At 35.9% G+C, this 14,631-nt stretch overlaps 1 protein-coding gene across 1 annotated transcript in view; it reads right to left on the reverse strand.

The window, feature by feature from the left end:
* FOCAD (focadhesin) overlaps nucleotides 1–14,631 on the reverse strand; it is an 87,837-nt gene that overhangs the window by 48,715 nt on the left and 24,491 nt on the right. Inside the window, exons 10-13 of the mRNA XM_031056887.1 lie at nucleotides 12,131–12,388; nucleotides 3,200–3,304; nucleotides 2,697–2,798; nucleotides 1,477–1,607 (exon numbers count right to left, since the gene is read on the reverse strand). Coding sequence (XP_030912747.1) covers nucleotides 1,477–1,607; nucleotides 2,697–2,798; nucleotides 3,200–3,304; nucleotides 12,131–12,388 — 596 coding nt within the window. The remainder of the gene's footprint in view (nucleotides 1–1,476; nucleotides 1,608–2,696; nucleotides 2,799–3,199; nucleotides 3,305–12,130; nucleotides 12,389–14,631) is intronic.

Below are 14,631 nucleotides of genomic sequence, written 5' to 3' on the forward strand. Positions count from 1 at the left end.
ACTAGGAGTTCACACACACACACAAAAAAACCATACAAGGAGGATATGACAGAGCGCTCTAAAGGCTGAGGGACATGGGGAATTAAATCAGTAGCCATAAAGTTCCAAATAAAAGATCACTGAGTGGTTAAGTTATAGAAGGTTTTGTCTAAGTATGTTGTGTTCAGTAAAAGATGACATCATTCAAGAAGGGACAGAGAATGAAAGTCCAAACGCACTATTTTATGATTCTTTGTTGCAGTCTCCTGCAAGTAGTCCCTACTGTGTATTGGTGGAGATTCCAGCACCAAATGTTTTCTGTCCTTTTTACATCAGATAGCTATGTTTTCCCTTTTTTTTTTTCTGCTGCAATGCCAATTGTCTTTCCCTCAGTGACTGTATGGGCTGCTTTAGCTTTCCAGTCTTTCAACTATCCATTCAGTTTTAATGGGTTGTGGGTGGCAAGGTGTTCAACAGTTCCTCATACTACCTCTGTAAGAGATTCTAGTAAATGGTATCTGGTAAGTGATTTATATGCATGGTAAATTGTGACTTATCTATTTGTTCACACTTTCTTCAAAATAATTTCTAAATGCATAAAGAATGTGCATACACCTGAACTCCAGCTACACCATTTAACTGGCAAAAAGAATTCTACGGGTGCATTGAGATTTCTCTCTTTTCACTTTAAAAAAAGAAATTTCTCTCTTTTCACTTTAAAAAAACTTATTGAAAAACACTGTCTGGTAAAATGGAAGAAGGTTGAAGAGGTAAAGGAAAAGGTATTTTCCTTAGGAACTTGTTTTTAGTTGATACTTAAAAGTTATTTGAATCTGCTCAGCTGTTAGTAGCTGACCTTCAAGAAAGAAAGCAAAAATTAGAACTCAAGATAGGTGACAAACAGAAAAGATTATATGGTGCACATAAAACCAGGCAGTAAATACTAATGCATTTAAAAATACTCTTTTAAAGGAACTCTAAATTATTATCAAGTACTGATATTCATGGATTGTTAGAGCTGGAAAGGTTCAATGTATTATCCAGTTAGACCTGCACAAGTGTTCTGTGGCACTATACCTGAATAAAGACCAAAAATGTACATGTGACAAAATATGGTTTTCAGAAAAAAATTCTATCTTTCTTTGAATAGATCAAAAGAGAGACAATTAGTTCTTTCTTCTATTTGTCATCTATCCCTTTTTCTAATCTGGAAGTGTTATGCCTGAAGTCTCTACCTTGGACCAGTGTAAGATGCATCTTTTGTTCCAGGATAAAGATAATTTAATTTTAACAGTATTTTATGTGTGTTCTGTTAGTCATAATAGAAAACCCCAAACATAGTAGCTGCTCAGATTAGCAATGGCTGAGTCAGTGCCTCAACTAGAGAAATATTACTCACAATTAACGTAACAGAATAAGAAAAAATAATGATGCAGCTTTTCTGAAAACAGCTCTTTCCCCTCACAAAGATAGAAGATAGGTAACACTTGCACTTACCTCAGCCTACATATATCTCTTATACAAGCAGCTTTAGCAATCAGCTTTTCCCATTGAGCATCTTTGTCAACAGACACAGAGGACATATCAGATATTGCCAAGAACTTCTGCAGTTCTGGATAAATTCGATCCTAGAAAAGATTTCATTTCAAATGACCATCACACCTTTAAAAGTGCAACACAATTTTCAACTGGTAGCACTTCTACAGGACTTCTGCATACCACTTTGATTTTTATTATTGCATACCATATTTTCCTTTTTTCCACTATTCGTCTCTAATGCTACATTGAGACCAAACTGGCTTTTGTAGACCAGGTCTCTATTGCATCTTTAAAAAAATCAGAAGCAAATTGTTATGCTGATTTTGTCTGGGATAGAGTTAATTCTCTTTGCAATGGCTGGTATAGGGATGTGTTTTGGATTTGTGCTGAACACAGCAGTGATAATACAGAGATGTTTTCATTATTGTTCAGCAGGGCTTACACACAGCCAAGGACTTTTCTGCTTTTCATGCTGGGAAGAAGTTGGATGCTAGCAAGGGTAGGAGGAGACACAGACAGGATGGGTGACCCAAACTGATCAGAGGGATATTCCAGACCATATGACATCATGCTCAGGATATAAAGTGGAGAGAAGAAGGAGGAAGGGGGAGACATTTGGATTGATGACATTTGTCTTCCCAAGCCACCATTATGCATGATCTCTACCCTGGAGATGGCTGAACACCTGTCTGCTCATGCAAAGCAGTGAACTCCTTGTTTTGTTTTGCTTGTGTGCACAGCTTTTGCTTTCCCTATTAAACTCTCTATCTCAACCAACAGTTTTCTTTCTTTCACCCTTCTGATTTTTCTCCCCAGTCTTACTGGTCGGTGGGAGTGTGAGTGAGTGGCTGTGTGGTACTTGGTTGCTGGCTAGAGTTAAACCACAACACTAAGACCTTATTCTTACTGCATATAATGAAAAGCAGAAAGTCATCCTCAAACAATTTTTTTCTAATTGCAGTTTGAGATGTCATGAAATGAAAATAAAGTTCCATGAAAGACATACTATTTAAATATTCTACTAGAAGATCAGTGTAGACACCATTAACACCATTTACTTCATAGTGCTGATAACGACATACTAGTAGGAGCAATGCTCCACAATTTTCTTCCTTGGTTAATGGTAATAAAGTTTTTCAACTGAACTTTTTATAGTGACACTACAAGAAGTTTCTAACCTGTCTTTCCCATAATGATGTCATCAGCCGTGAGGCAATTGCTCTGAGCTTAGCTGTGCTCCCCAGCATGTGTATGGCACGTAGAATCTGAGCTACACAAACCTAAAAGAAATTTTTAACCAAGTGTTTTTGTTATTTTATATGTCCAAGGACAAAGAGTAACGTACAAATCATTATTTTACAACCAAGTACAATCAAGAAAAAACATCTAAATGCAATATCAGAAATAAACTGAAAGCCATTTTCCAAAAAACTTTAGCAAATAACAAGTCCAAGAGCATCCTCTCATGACACATATAATGATCATATGGTGTAGACAGCAAAGTGTAATGTACATTTAACTTTAAAACAAATATCATATCCCATCCAAAATACTACAAAGTCATAAAAAAGCTTAAAAATCAGTTAGGCAAGATATACACTGCTCAGCCTAAATAGTTTTTATAAATTCATGACATTTTATTGATGCAGTTTTCATTTTACTAAAAAACTTTCATTCTGACCTTATGTACACCAAGTGTAGGCAAAGTATACAATATCTCCCTGTAAAGTGCAGGCTCCAAAGGTCTTCCCAATTTAAATATCAGAACAGAGATCAGATTTGGGACCTAAAATAGAACAAATACGGGAAATAAATTGAAATTTGCCAAATTTGCCAACACGACACCTTAGAAAAGACAATGAACTTGTCCCAACATATTAGAAAATCATAACTTCTATGTATTTTTTTTCTGCCTGCATATATGAGAAACTTGTCACAAAATACAATATAATTTATTGTATTCTTACTATATGGTACAAAACTTCCAGAGAGCTGCTGCTGAAGTTACAATAAAGGCGACTCACATATTTCCATTCCCTTTTAAATCAGATTTTCTGTATTTTCACACAAGCAAGTGCTACAGTTGTTTTCTTGTGCATCTTCTTATCACTGTGTGATTAAATTTAATCTTAAATTAAATCTACTCATGATGCCATTTTTTTATGACTACGTCAAACACAAACATACAGAAACACGCCAATGTATATGCTATTTATATATTTTATATATATATATATATATGAGTGGTTTATACAGATACTGGTTAAAAAACAATGGAAAATTCTGCTACATTTGTTCCAACCTGCATTTTTACATGAGCAGATGATAACATTTTTCACTGTAAAAAGATCTGTCTCAGTCCACAGGAAGAATAATAATTAATAATTCAAGTGCTCTGGGATTTTGCATACTTGGCTCCATTCTGGTTCCAAGTCAGAGACCAAAAAAATATAATGTTTGTTCTACAAGTCATCATTATCTTTACAGTTCAGCAATGGTGAACTGGTGCTTCCACAGACTTAAACTATGTTCTGGAATCTGCATTTACTACCTAATGAATAAACTATAATGCATTACTTTTCTCCATTTTCCAAATAGGATTTAACATTCTTAAATAGAATAAATCCCTTTATAAACAAACAAAAAAAAAAATCCAGATTTTTGTAGAATTGACTAGTCTTCCTCTTTTTCTACTTCTCAAAATTGTTGTCTACCTTCTATAGAATCAATCATCACCCTATGACCTGTCTAGAAAGAGGACTGGCTTTAAAAAAATATTTCAAAGCACAATCAATTAAATGAGGCTGAGAATTTAGGGTGGTATTCATTTGAACAGATTTTCACACCCAGACTGAATGCATGCTCCCACTGGCAACCTCCCTTCTTTTTCTTTCAAACTTTTGGATTTAAGAAAAGTTGAGCAGTTTTACAGCTTCTGTTGTGTCCTGATTTTGGCTAGGCTAGAACTAAATCTCTTCACAGTACCTTGTTAGCAATGATTTATCAACAAAACAGTGTTGAAAACACTGATGGCATTATATTCTTTAAAGCAGAAAAGGGCATGAGGGAAGTAAGTTATACCACTTCTCCAGCACATGGCAGAATTGATTAATGTAAATTCTGGTCCCAGGTAAAATTCAGCAATAAGATTAAATGTTAATGTCTGCATTAACATTGAAACACAGAAAAGTGAAACCTGCACTCAAAATATGAGATTTAATTTGTTGCCCAACCTTTTCTTCGCACTCCCTAACTGTAATGATTTGTTTAAGCTAGTCTCTGCAGTTGTATTTCCCTGCTTTATTCATGCTAAAGAGACAACAGCACTGCCTGAGAGAAAATTATGTCTATAAGTATACATGAAGAAAACGAAATAGTTCCTGATTAAAGAGAACTCAAAATAAGACTTGAGTGCCAAAGGCTCAACATTCTTCCAGCAAGAACCTGTTTTGGTTGAATCAAGACTTAGGTAATGGGAAGGTTGCACAGAAACCAAATAATACAAGTAGACAAAAAGTTTCCTTGAATATAGGAGACCTGATAGAGGAAAGCAGTTCTATTTCTGGGCATCTGTTGTACCTTGAGTGTCAAGAAAAAAATCATACTCCTTCCTATTTCCCCTATAATCCTTACCATTGTCTAAGAAACTTAGGATTACCTAAACCAAAGGCCTTCAAAGCCTTAAACAAGAGTTACACCCTCTTAGTTTCTGCTAAAGTCCACAGGCCATTACCCTGCATCCCCTAAATGCAACTCAGGTGCTTTAATTAAGATAGGACCTTCCAATTTACTAGACAGATGGGCTTTGATCCCATGATACTATAGTTAACAGCTATATGCCCTAGCCAACAGGCCTCTGCCTAAGGCTCCGGTACATAACCAATGCACATCACTGAGCTTGCAAGTCACTATGAACTTCACTACAGAGCCGATAAGAAGAGGAATTGAACCTCTGTAAAAAGGACTGCACCCTAATGCTCACACATTCAGCCATCTTACCTGTGACATTCATTAACCGATGATTATTCTCAACTAATCACAAAGATATTGGGACCCTATACCTAATTACCTGATTTACTCTTACCTAAATCTTTGAATGATACAAGGTAAACTTCAGGGTGATAAGTAAGCAGCGGGCATTGGCTATCTTCGTGGTAGAGGTAAACATTAACCCTGCATCACCATGTTAAGTTACAAAATTCTCAGGGAGGTCACACATACTCCTCCACAGATTCACTGATACATAAGCTTTTCATACGACTGTTAACATGTTTAATAGGGAATGTCTTCTAATAAAATTATCCAAAAAGTTTCATATGCAGACTAACTGGAAGGCTCTCAACTCGGACGATAAGAGGATTTTGTAAATTCTTTAAATCATATCCATCCCTGATAAATGCTGTGCTGGGCAAATAGGCTATATAAGACAGCAGTAGAGATGACATTATAATGATCAACATCCTTACCTAAGTTGCTTATTTCCCGTCTCTTGCCATATTACCCCTTCTTGCCAGAGGCAGGTTCTTGGGCAACTCAGTTTCATCTTAAGCTAGTTCTCTAGGCAACAGGCTACTTCCTTAATTTTTCTCAGTTGTAGCTACACTGGACTACACATCAGCAGCGAAACCAAATGACATTAAAAAAATGACATTCGTAATCCTTAGTTATAATAGCATTCAGACCCTCTAAATTCATTCTGCTTAAGCCCAGCCTTCATCAGCTGTGATGGGAATCTCATTTCAAGTCCTGTATCTACATTAATTACCTTGTTATGAAGCTTACTCTACAGTAAACATATATTAAATCAAAGTTCTACAATTGCTTATACACTACCATCTAGTAAACAGATCCTAAGTTGGATTTACAAAATTCTCAGGAAATGTTTACGCATGTGCTACTGTAAAGACAGTCAGAAACTTCTTGAAAAGTATTATCCTTTACAGTCTGTTTGTTTTGTCCTGTATACTTCAATAGAAAGATTAGAAAAAACACCAAAATGTTCTGGTACAGTAAAGCTGCTCCTCTCTCCATCTCCCTCATATAATGGACAAAACAATGCAGAGATTAATTTCAATATTAAATTTATGCTACATCTTCATCAAGGGCATCAAGCCCCACAAAGTTGATATGACAATTCACTAGCTCCCAATAGGCAGGAACCAGCTTCAGAACAGGAGCCATGCTGCCTGTCAACACTGGTACCAGAGGATGCAAAAGTTAGGTCAAGACTGCCATTAGGAATCTGAAGATGGGTTTTGACATCACGTTTTTTGATTTTAAAACTAATTTGCATCACAAAAATGATGCTGATATTTCTCAACAATTTTCCCTTTTAAAATAAAATGAAACATGTAAGACAAAAGGATATTATTTAATATCCTTTATTTAATAAATACACCTTAGAAGCATTCTCTGCCATTTGGCGGCATGACTTCTTTTTCATGAGCTACGGGACAACTCTCCTTTTCAAAAAGCACAAGCTAAAGGAGAATACCAGGTTCCATTTTTGGGCCGAATTTGGTCAGATAACCATCAACCTAGTTGTCCAGTAGGCAAGACAGGGAAATGAGAAGATTTCTGAAAGCATTCAGTACTTTCGCATTTCTTGCTTCAATGAACAAGACAAAATTACAGGACAATTCAGGCAAATGAAGAAACAAGTTTTTCAGATTACTGCATAAATGTAGCTAAGTTTCTTTTTATAAAACTATAAAATAAATTTCTCTCAAAAATGAGAAGCACTTTTTAGAAAACACAAGCTAGGTTTTCAAAAGTTTCATGTACTCTAGCAGGATCCTAATCAATAAGTTACAATCATGAAGAGTCTGTCCACAATTTCAGACTATGACATGAATCTACTTGCTAAAGTTTGCATAATGAATCTAACAAAAAAAGCATCAGGCACCACCTGAACAAGACAAATTTTGTTTAATATATCCTTAAACATGTTTTCTACATGAATAAAACTGTATTTTACATTTTTGGGTATTAATGCACACCCAAACCCCAAAGAACAGAAAATAATGCATCTTCAGATGAACTTTCCAGAAGTTGAAAGACCATAAAGAATGCATGTCCTCTATAGACTCATAATCCTCAAATAACAGTAATAACTCTTGTCCTATATCCACCAGTGACCTCAGTCAGATGATTTAATTTATTCTCCTTGCAGCACAGCAAGGGTTTCACAGAGTGTAATAACAATTTCTGCACAAGACAATTCATCCAATTAGAAAGACCAGTTCAGTCCTTCATGTGTCTCTGCAGCCTGTGCAGAGAATTTTACTTCAGAAAGCCTAACAGCCCACATACTACTCTTCATTCCTCAGCCTATAGAAAATTCTTCTGGGCTTTCTTCTATAGTGAAAGTCCAGAACTACTACTCCAAAATGTTTCAGCTAAAACCATTACCTTGCATCATAAAAACACTTAGTGGGGAAAGAAGAGATACACGTAGAGAAACATTCTGTAGCCTCCCTTCATGGAGAGGATAATGGAAAAAAAAACCTGAAACAAAAATAAAGTGTAACCAGAACAATGTCTGCAAGAGCAATTATAGTATAATAATCAAACCTAGTGATGTTTTTTAACTGCTCCATCAGTTTAGATAATAGACTCCTTATAAAAACAACAATTTGGTGTGAAAATGGGAGCTACTGTTGTGAACTCTGAAGAATTGGAATAGACATGAAAGCAATCTCTCTTTCTGACTCCGTTTTGTTTTGAAACACAATTCTTCAACTGGATTTTGCAAGGGAATCACCTGTGGCTTTTCAATTCAATATCCACAGGTACAACAATTGTGTCCCTTTGTGAACAACAAAGTAATGGAATTTCACTAGCAGCAGAATTCTGTGACTGTCTAGATCACTTAAAAAACCAACCAACCAACAACAAAAAACCCCATCACACAATTCTTTTTATGCTATGACTTTCACCATGATATCTCAGCATTTTAAATACTCTGCTGGAGTACAGGTAATTCAGTGGCTCCAAAGTAGACACTTAATTTTACCCTTTATTTGTTTAACTTCTGCAACATTAAGTGCTGAAGTAGTAGCTAGTAAACTTCTAGCCCACGTTTACTTTGATTTGGACATGATTCAAAGTATTCAGAATATACTTGTTACAAATATCTGGCTTTAAACTGAGTGTTGAAGTGCCACTAACACCAAAGGAACAGATTCAAGTTAATATAGATGTGACTGTCTAAAAATAAGATTGGGCTTAACAACCACTTTTTGTTTTCTTCTTTCCATTCCTGTCCTCTGACTTCTTCATAACAGCCTTCTAACTGCTATGTTGGGCACCACCTCCCACAGCATCCTTCAGAAAGTAACCTAAGGAAGGAACTGAAGACTCAAAATGTCGAACAAGTTTGTTATCATGAGTTTTTCACTTACTTAACCTACATTCCAACCACTTACTTCCACCATATTTTAAAAAGCACCATTTATTTCTGTGGAACTGAATAAAACACAGAACCAAATATAGCAATTTCTGAAGTATAACTTTGCCATCAGTATGTTAGTGTTAGTTGCCACCACACTGCTGACTGAGTTTATTAAAGTAATCAGTTATATGGCCCACGCAGGAGCTTCAGCGCTCTCTCTTGCTGTACTGTTATTGCAAGAGAAAGGTAAGACATGTCTGCAGTAATTCTTCTGCCTTAGAGAGAGCAATGAACCTACAAGAAACAATTTGATAATCTTTCAGTGCTACACTGTAATAATCTCTACGGAGCCATTAAGCAGACTCAGAACTAAAATAACTTGTCAGAGGCAAGACAGATGCCAGGTGATGCCAAGTTCAAATGAGCCAGACACTAAGTTCAAGTTTCAAAGCATTAAAATCTTTTGGAGCAAAATACATCATTTAAAAGCTAGAAATGCACTAAATGTTGCTAACTGGAGAATATCGTGTCCTTGGTTGCACTTAACTGAGGACTAGGAACAGAAACATCACCCCAAAGAAGCACACTATTTTTCCCATACTAAATTTTCAAATACTATTCAGCAGAACATCTGCTATATTACCAGTTATACTGATTGCTTTATGTGATACTACTACAAAGATACCCAAGTACATTACATATTTTGCAGAAAAGTATTTTAAAGCCCACAGTAATTTTAAAAACTAAAAGCTCTCCATCTACACGCCTTATCAGCTGACAAAATGTGAGCCAGTAAGAAAGTATCAACAAATCAGGTTGAGTTCTGCATTTTTGCAATAGTTTCTAATTCACAAGGATTTCTGCTGATTGCTAGGGAAACAAAACATACTATGAAGTCTGAACTTCATCCTCCCTTTGCCTTCGGACACAAGTCATACTCCCCAGTGCCAGGGAGGACTTTTTCATGAAGGTCCTTAATTCTAAGGAAGGTTTCTTAATTCTAAGGTAGTCTGACCACAATAGTTAGCTCAACAGAATTTGTCCATTAATCTTACTTACTGTATTGGTGAACAAAACCTTTGACTTAAAATAAGAATAAACAACGCAGAAAACCCCACTCACATAATGCTAAACATTAATAGCTTCAGGTTAAATCACTCTCCCTGTGTCTGTTTAAAGCTTCTGTAATTCTGCTGACTAGCTCTTTGCTTTGTCTCTAAACCTGCTCATTTAAAGTCAGTAGAGCTATTTTAGATCAATCTAACGAAATTCACAACAGTCATTCCCTACAGTCAGGCTTCAGGCCATTCTGCTCAGGTCCCATATTACTTCAGTGGTACTTTTTCAGCAAGTTATTGCTTTTCTTGTATGACTGTTAAACTGCATTTTGAGCAACTATATAAAATAGTTAATAAACAAAGCATTATTCCTCCCTTTCCTGTAATATGCCACTCATTCATCATCCAACTCAAAGACTCAATGCAACAAAACAAGTTAGAGATAGTCCACAAAAACCGAAACCCACTCCCAGAGCATCTGGAGATAATTTTTACACACCTAGCTAGGCACAAGAAGAAATCTGCCTTACTGGCAGCAGCTTGGATCAGAAGACAAAAAAAGGTTCCCACAACAGGGCAGATGTATGTCTTACCTACCTTTTTCCCAGAGAATAATTAATTTACATGGACTGAGACCTGGATCCCTGGTTAAAATTATTTAGTAGACATCTCAAACTATTCGTAGTTGAGTTGAGGTGTACCACTTTTAATAGTTTTGAAATCTGACTTACAGAAACATTTTCAAGAAAAAACTAAGTTAAAGAAGAGATACCCAGGTGGTTCTACATCAGTTCAGCTTTGCTTTTACATAGAAGTGCAATTCACTTTGCTTACTTCTGACCTTTGAGCACAGTTAGGTGTTTTCTAAGTGAGAAACTGAAGTTTTAATAACTACTTTGAAAAAAATAAAGTAGGTCAACAAAGCATCTATAAGTTTCCTTAAGCTTAGTGTCAGTGTCTTCCCTCAAAAACCTGTCCCAGTTACATAAGGAAATGTATCTGGAAGACTAATTTCTGACTCCTGGCATAGGATCACATTGTCATAGTCACTTTTCATAGATCACATCACATAGATCACACTTTTCATTACCGCTAAATTTTACATTCTTTCCCTTTTCATTGATTAGCTCCGCACCCTTCCTCTCAACAAGAGGTCCAAATGACTTGTAGGAGGTAAAAAATGTTATTTTCTGGCAAAATCATTCTACTTCTAACCTGTCTGCTTCTTAAAGGATTTTGTTTTTCCTGGAGATAAGATTTTTATGCTACCAGATTTCCAACATGTACTTAAATAATACAGTCAAAATTGTAACTTTTTAAAATTTTAGTGCTGTACAACATGCCAACCCTTTGAAGAAAGCAATTTTTAAAACCCCAAAGAAAATAAAGCCTGTCTTTATGGCATAAATTAAAGCTGAATCAATACTTCTCTCTTGCCTATTTTACAGATAAGTTATGGCTGTTTCTGTACAACGTCCTCTGCATTACGTTGCTGTTTCCATATAACCCTCTTCATCTTTCCAGATTATGGACGTAAATTTAAGCATTCTGTATAATTCTAGTTTGAATTCAGTACTGAAGCAGACAAAGACTATGCACATATTTCTAAAAAGCAAGAATAAAGGTGTCACAAGGAACTTGGCAGTCTTCCAGTAACCATAAAAGAACACAGAGGATAATTCATAAGGTCACCAGAAGTTAGAAATTATTGGTAGCCCCTTTTCAGCTTCCTCACGTCGTATTTTCATGCTTCCTGGATAATATTAGCAAATAAGCCAGTCTCCTTCCTAAGTCTAAACAACCCCAAAATACTCCAAAACAGAGACATAATACATATTTTGCTCTAAGTGACGCACAAAATAGAGCAAGCTGAGAGTAGAGGTGTGCGCACGTCTCTGCAGGATGAGGGGCAGTCTCCATCAGCAACTGCAGTGTTGACATGCCAACAGCTGGTGAGACTGGGATCCAGAGGGCATGTTCTCAACACACTGGCCATCTATGCACTGTTGCTGAAGAGATCCATACTGTACCTACTGGGGATGCAGCCTTGCTACTTGCTGGACCTAGCATCATGAAGCTGTGGCAGACTTGCTCCTCTCAGGCTGCAAAATCCAACCCAACTCCTGAAAAAAATCCCAAACCACTAAAAAGAAATCTTTACCTGAGAACAATCAGCCTTAGCTATTTCTGTCGTAGCCTGGAGTACACCGTGAAGACTGTCTCCATTTTCTTGGATCAATAGATAAGCCAACAAAAGAAAAACATGGGCAGGTATTTGAGTGCTAAAAGGTAGTAGTGACTTCACTGAAGATAGCCACTTAGTAGCTGCAGACTTCTCTTTCATGAGCTCCATGATCTTCCAGGTTGTATACAATGAACTGTAAGAGCTGGTTATGGGCCATAGGAGTTTGCAGGGTGCCTGAGAACAAGTGAAACAAATCAAAGTCTCAGACAAATAAGATACCATGAAAGAACAATCGTAACATCCAAAACATATATTATGGTCCCAATGCAATAAATATAAATAATACACAGTGATACATTTTTTCAAAATATTTTATATGAATTCTTTCACTACAGATGTTTCAACGGCTTAATAATTCCCTGCTCAGAAGTCCCCATTTTATCTGACATCCATCACTCCTGTTCTTGATGGTAACTGCAGTGCTACTTGCCCGCTAAAATGGGCATTGTAATTCTCGAGTATGTTAAAAACTTACATTTCTAACAAGGACAGGATAATCCCAGAATTTTAACTATCATCTATATTATTTTTTAAAACTATCTGAACTCTTAATAGTACTTAATACCACAGATTTAAGTTAACCTGACTTTACATTCTTTCTTTAAGAAGTGCTTTACTTCTCAGAACAAAACACTCTACAGTTGTGTCACCGAAAACAGGGAAGTAAACTCTCAATCCAATTTGTTAGGTTAGAAAGCTGATATTACTTTAACGTCAGCTTATTCCTGGAGGCATAGGGAATTCTCCTCAAAGCATTCATGTTCAGTAACCTAACAGACTGGGTTATATTTCTGAAACAAATACATATACATTCCATATTTGAATACATCTATATGTCAACTATTTCCATTGACTTGTTTGGACATGGTTCCTGATCTTCTGGTGAATCTTCTCTCCTTAAGAGCACGTCAAATATGTCATCAAGTCATTATGTATTCCTCTCATCATTCTCTGGTCTGACACACAACCCTTGTTCTCAAAGCTAATATATCAACTAGTAAATATTAATCACTAACACAAATAAAGAAGGAAGTATTAGCGGAACATGACTTATTAATCACACTCACAGGGAGTTAAGACAAGGCCACACTAACTGCTGGCATTTGTACTAAGCAATGTAGGGTAGAAAACTAGGCATTAACCAAGAATATAAGGATAATATACTATTGTGCTGAAGTTAAAAGGATTTTCCAACATTTTCCCCCACTCCTCCATAGATTTCTTCTAACAGAAATATAGCCTTTTCAGTAACAGTTGCAGTCATGGTAGATACCCTTTAGCAGCAGGAAATGCAGTAAAATGCAAAGGAGAAATTATTTTAAGTTGGATCTTTATATAAGGGTATATATATTTTAAAGCTCCTGTAAAATAAAGTTCAAAATTTTTCATTAAACAGGAAAGCTTAATACAAGACATGACATCTCTTTCCCACTAATTATTTGCATCCTTAGAAAATATCTTTACATTATCAAGAAAGTAGTTAGCAGGCAGTAATCAGGTGAAGAACATCTATATAAAGATGAGGTGAAGAAAGTATTTGAGAAGAGATCTCCAAATGAACATTGAAAGCAGAATTCAGCATACAAAAGGCATGTGTCCACTCAGCTTTAATTAACCAGGGGAAAAAAAAGACTCTGAGTAGTAAAAGCTGTTCTACTTAAAACTGCAGAATTTCATTTTAATTGCACTGTTTGATTAAATATAAATTTATTTTGGCTAATAGGAAAGTAGAATGTAAATAAATGGACGGGAGAATGCCCTTGTATTTTAGATTACTTTTTAAAAATTACATTAAAATTAGCTTATTCCATTACTTACACATTACAACTATTGTATGCGAAAAATCAGCAATCTGAAGTGCTATTTCCTCTCGCTGGCAAGGTCACTTGGAGACAAAAATCTCTTCTGGATACAGCTGTGATACTTCTATTTATTTAAAAAGGTATTTAAACAATCCAAGGACATATGGAGGTCTAGTAAGAGTTCTGGGATCCATAAGATGCACTGTTTAGTTGCCTGCTTGTAGAAGATAACAGGTCTTGAAATCAAAAGCAGAACACTATGAAAGGTTTTCTGCTGTTTGGAGTTCTCTTTGAGAGGGTGTTGTTAGTTTGTGGAGGTTTTTTTGTGTTTGTGGTAGTGATGTTCTCTTTTTTTATTATTATTTTAAGTGCCTGAGAAAAACTGCTAAAATTGGTAGACCCTGAAATATTATATTGATATTTGCCATTCCACATTACATTCTCAAAAGGATTTGCTATGTAATTGTACTCACTCCCTTCTCCCTTTATTGGGAGGTTATGATCACAATTTTATTTTATTGCTGCACTCTAGTCAAACGAGTTAAGTACAAAATTTCAGTCTATCAACACAGATATATATATAGGGGGCTGTGTGTGTATATACATACACATACA

Source organism: Geospiza fortis, unplaced genomic scaffold, assembly GCF_000277835.1.
Source record: "Geospiza fortis unplaced genomic scaffold, GeoFor_1.0 scaffold12, whole genome shotgun sequence".
Lineage (NCBI taxonomy): Eukaryota > Metazoa > Chordata > Aves > Passeriformes > Thraupidae > Geospiza > Geospiza fortis.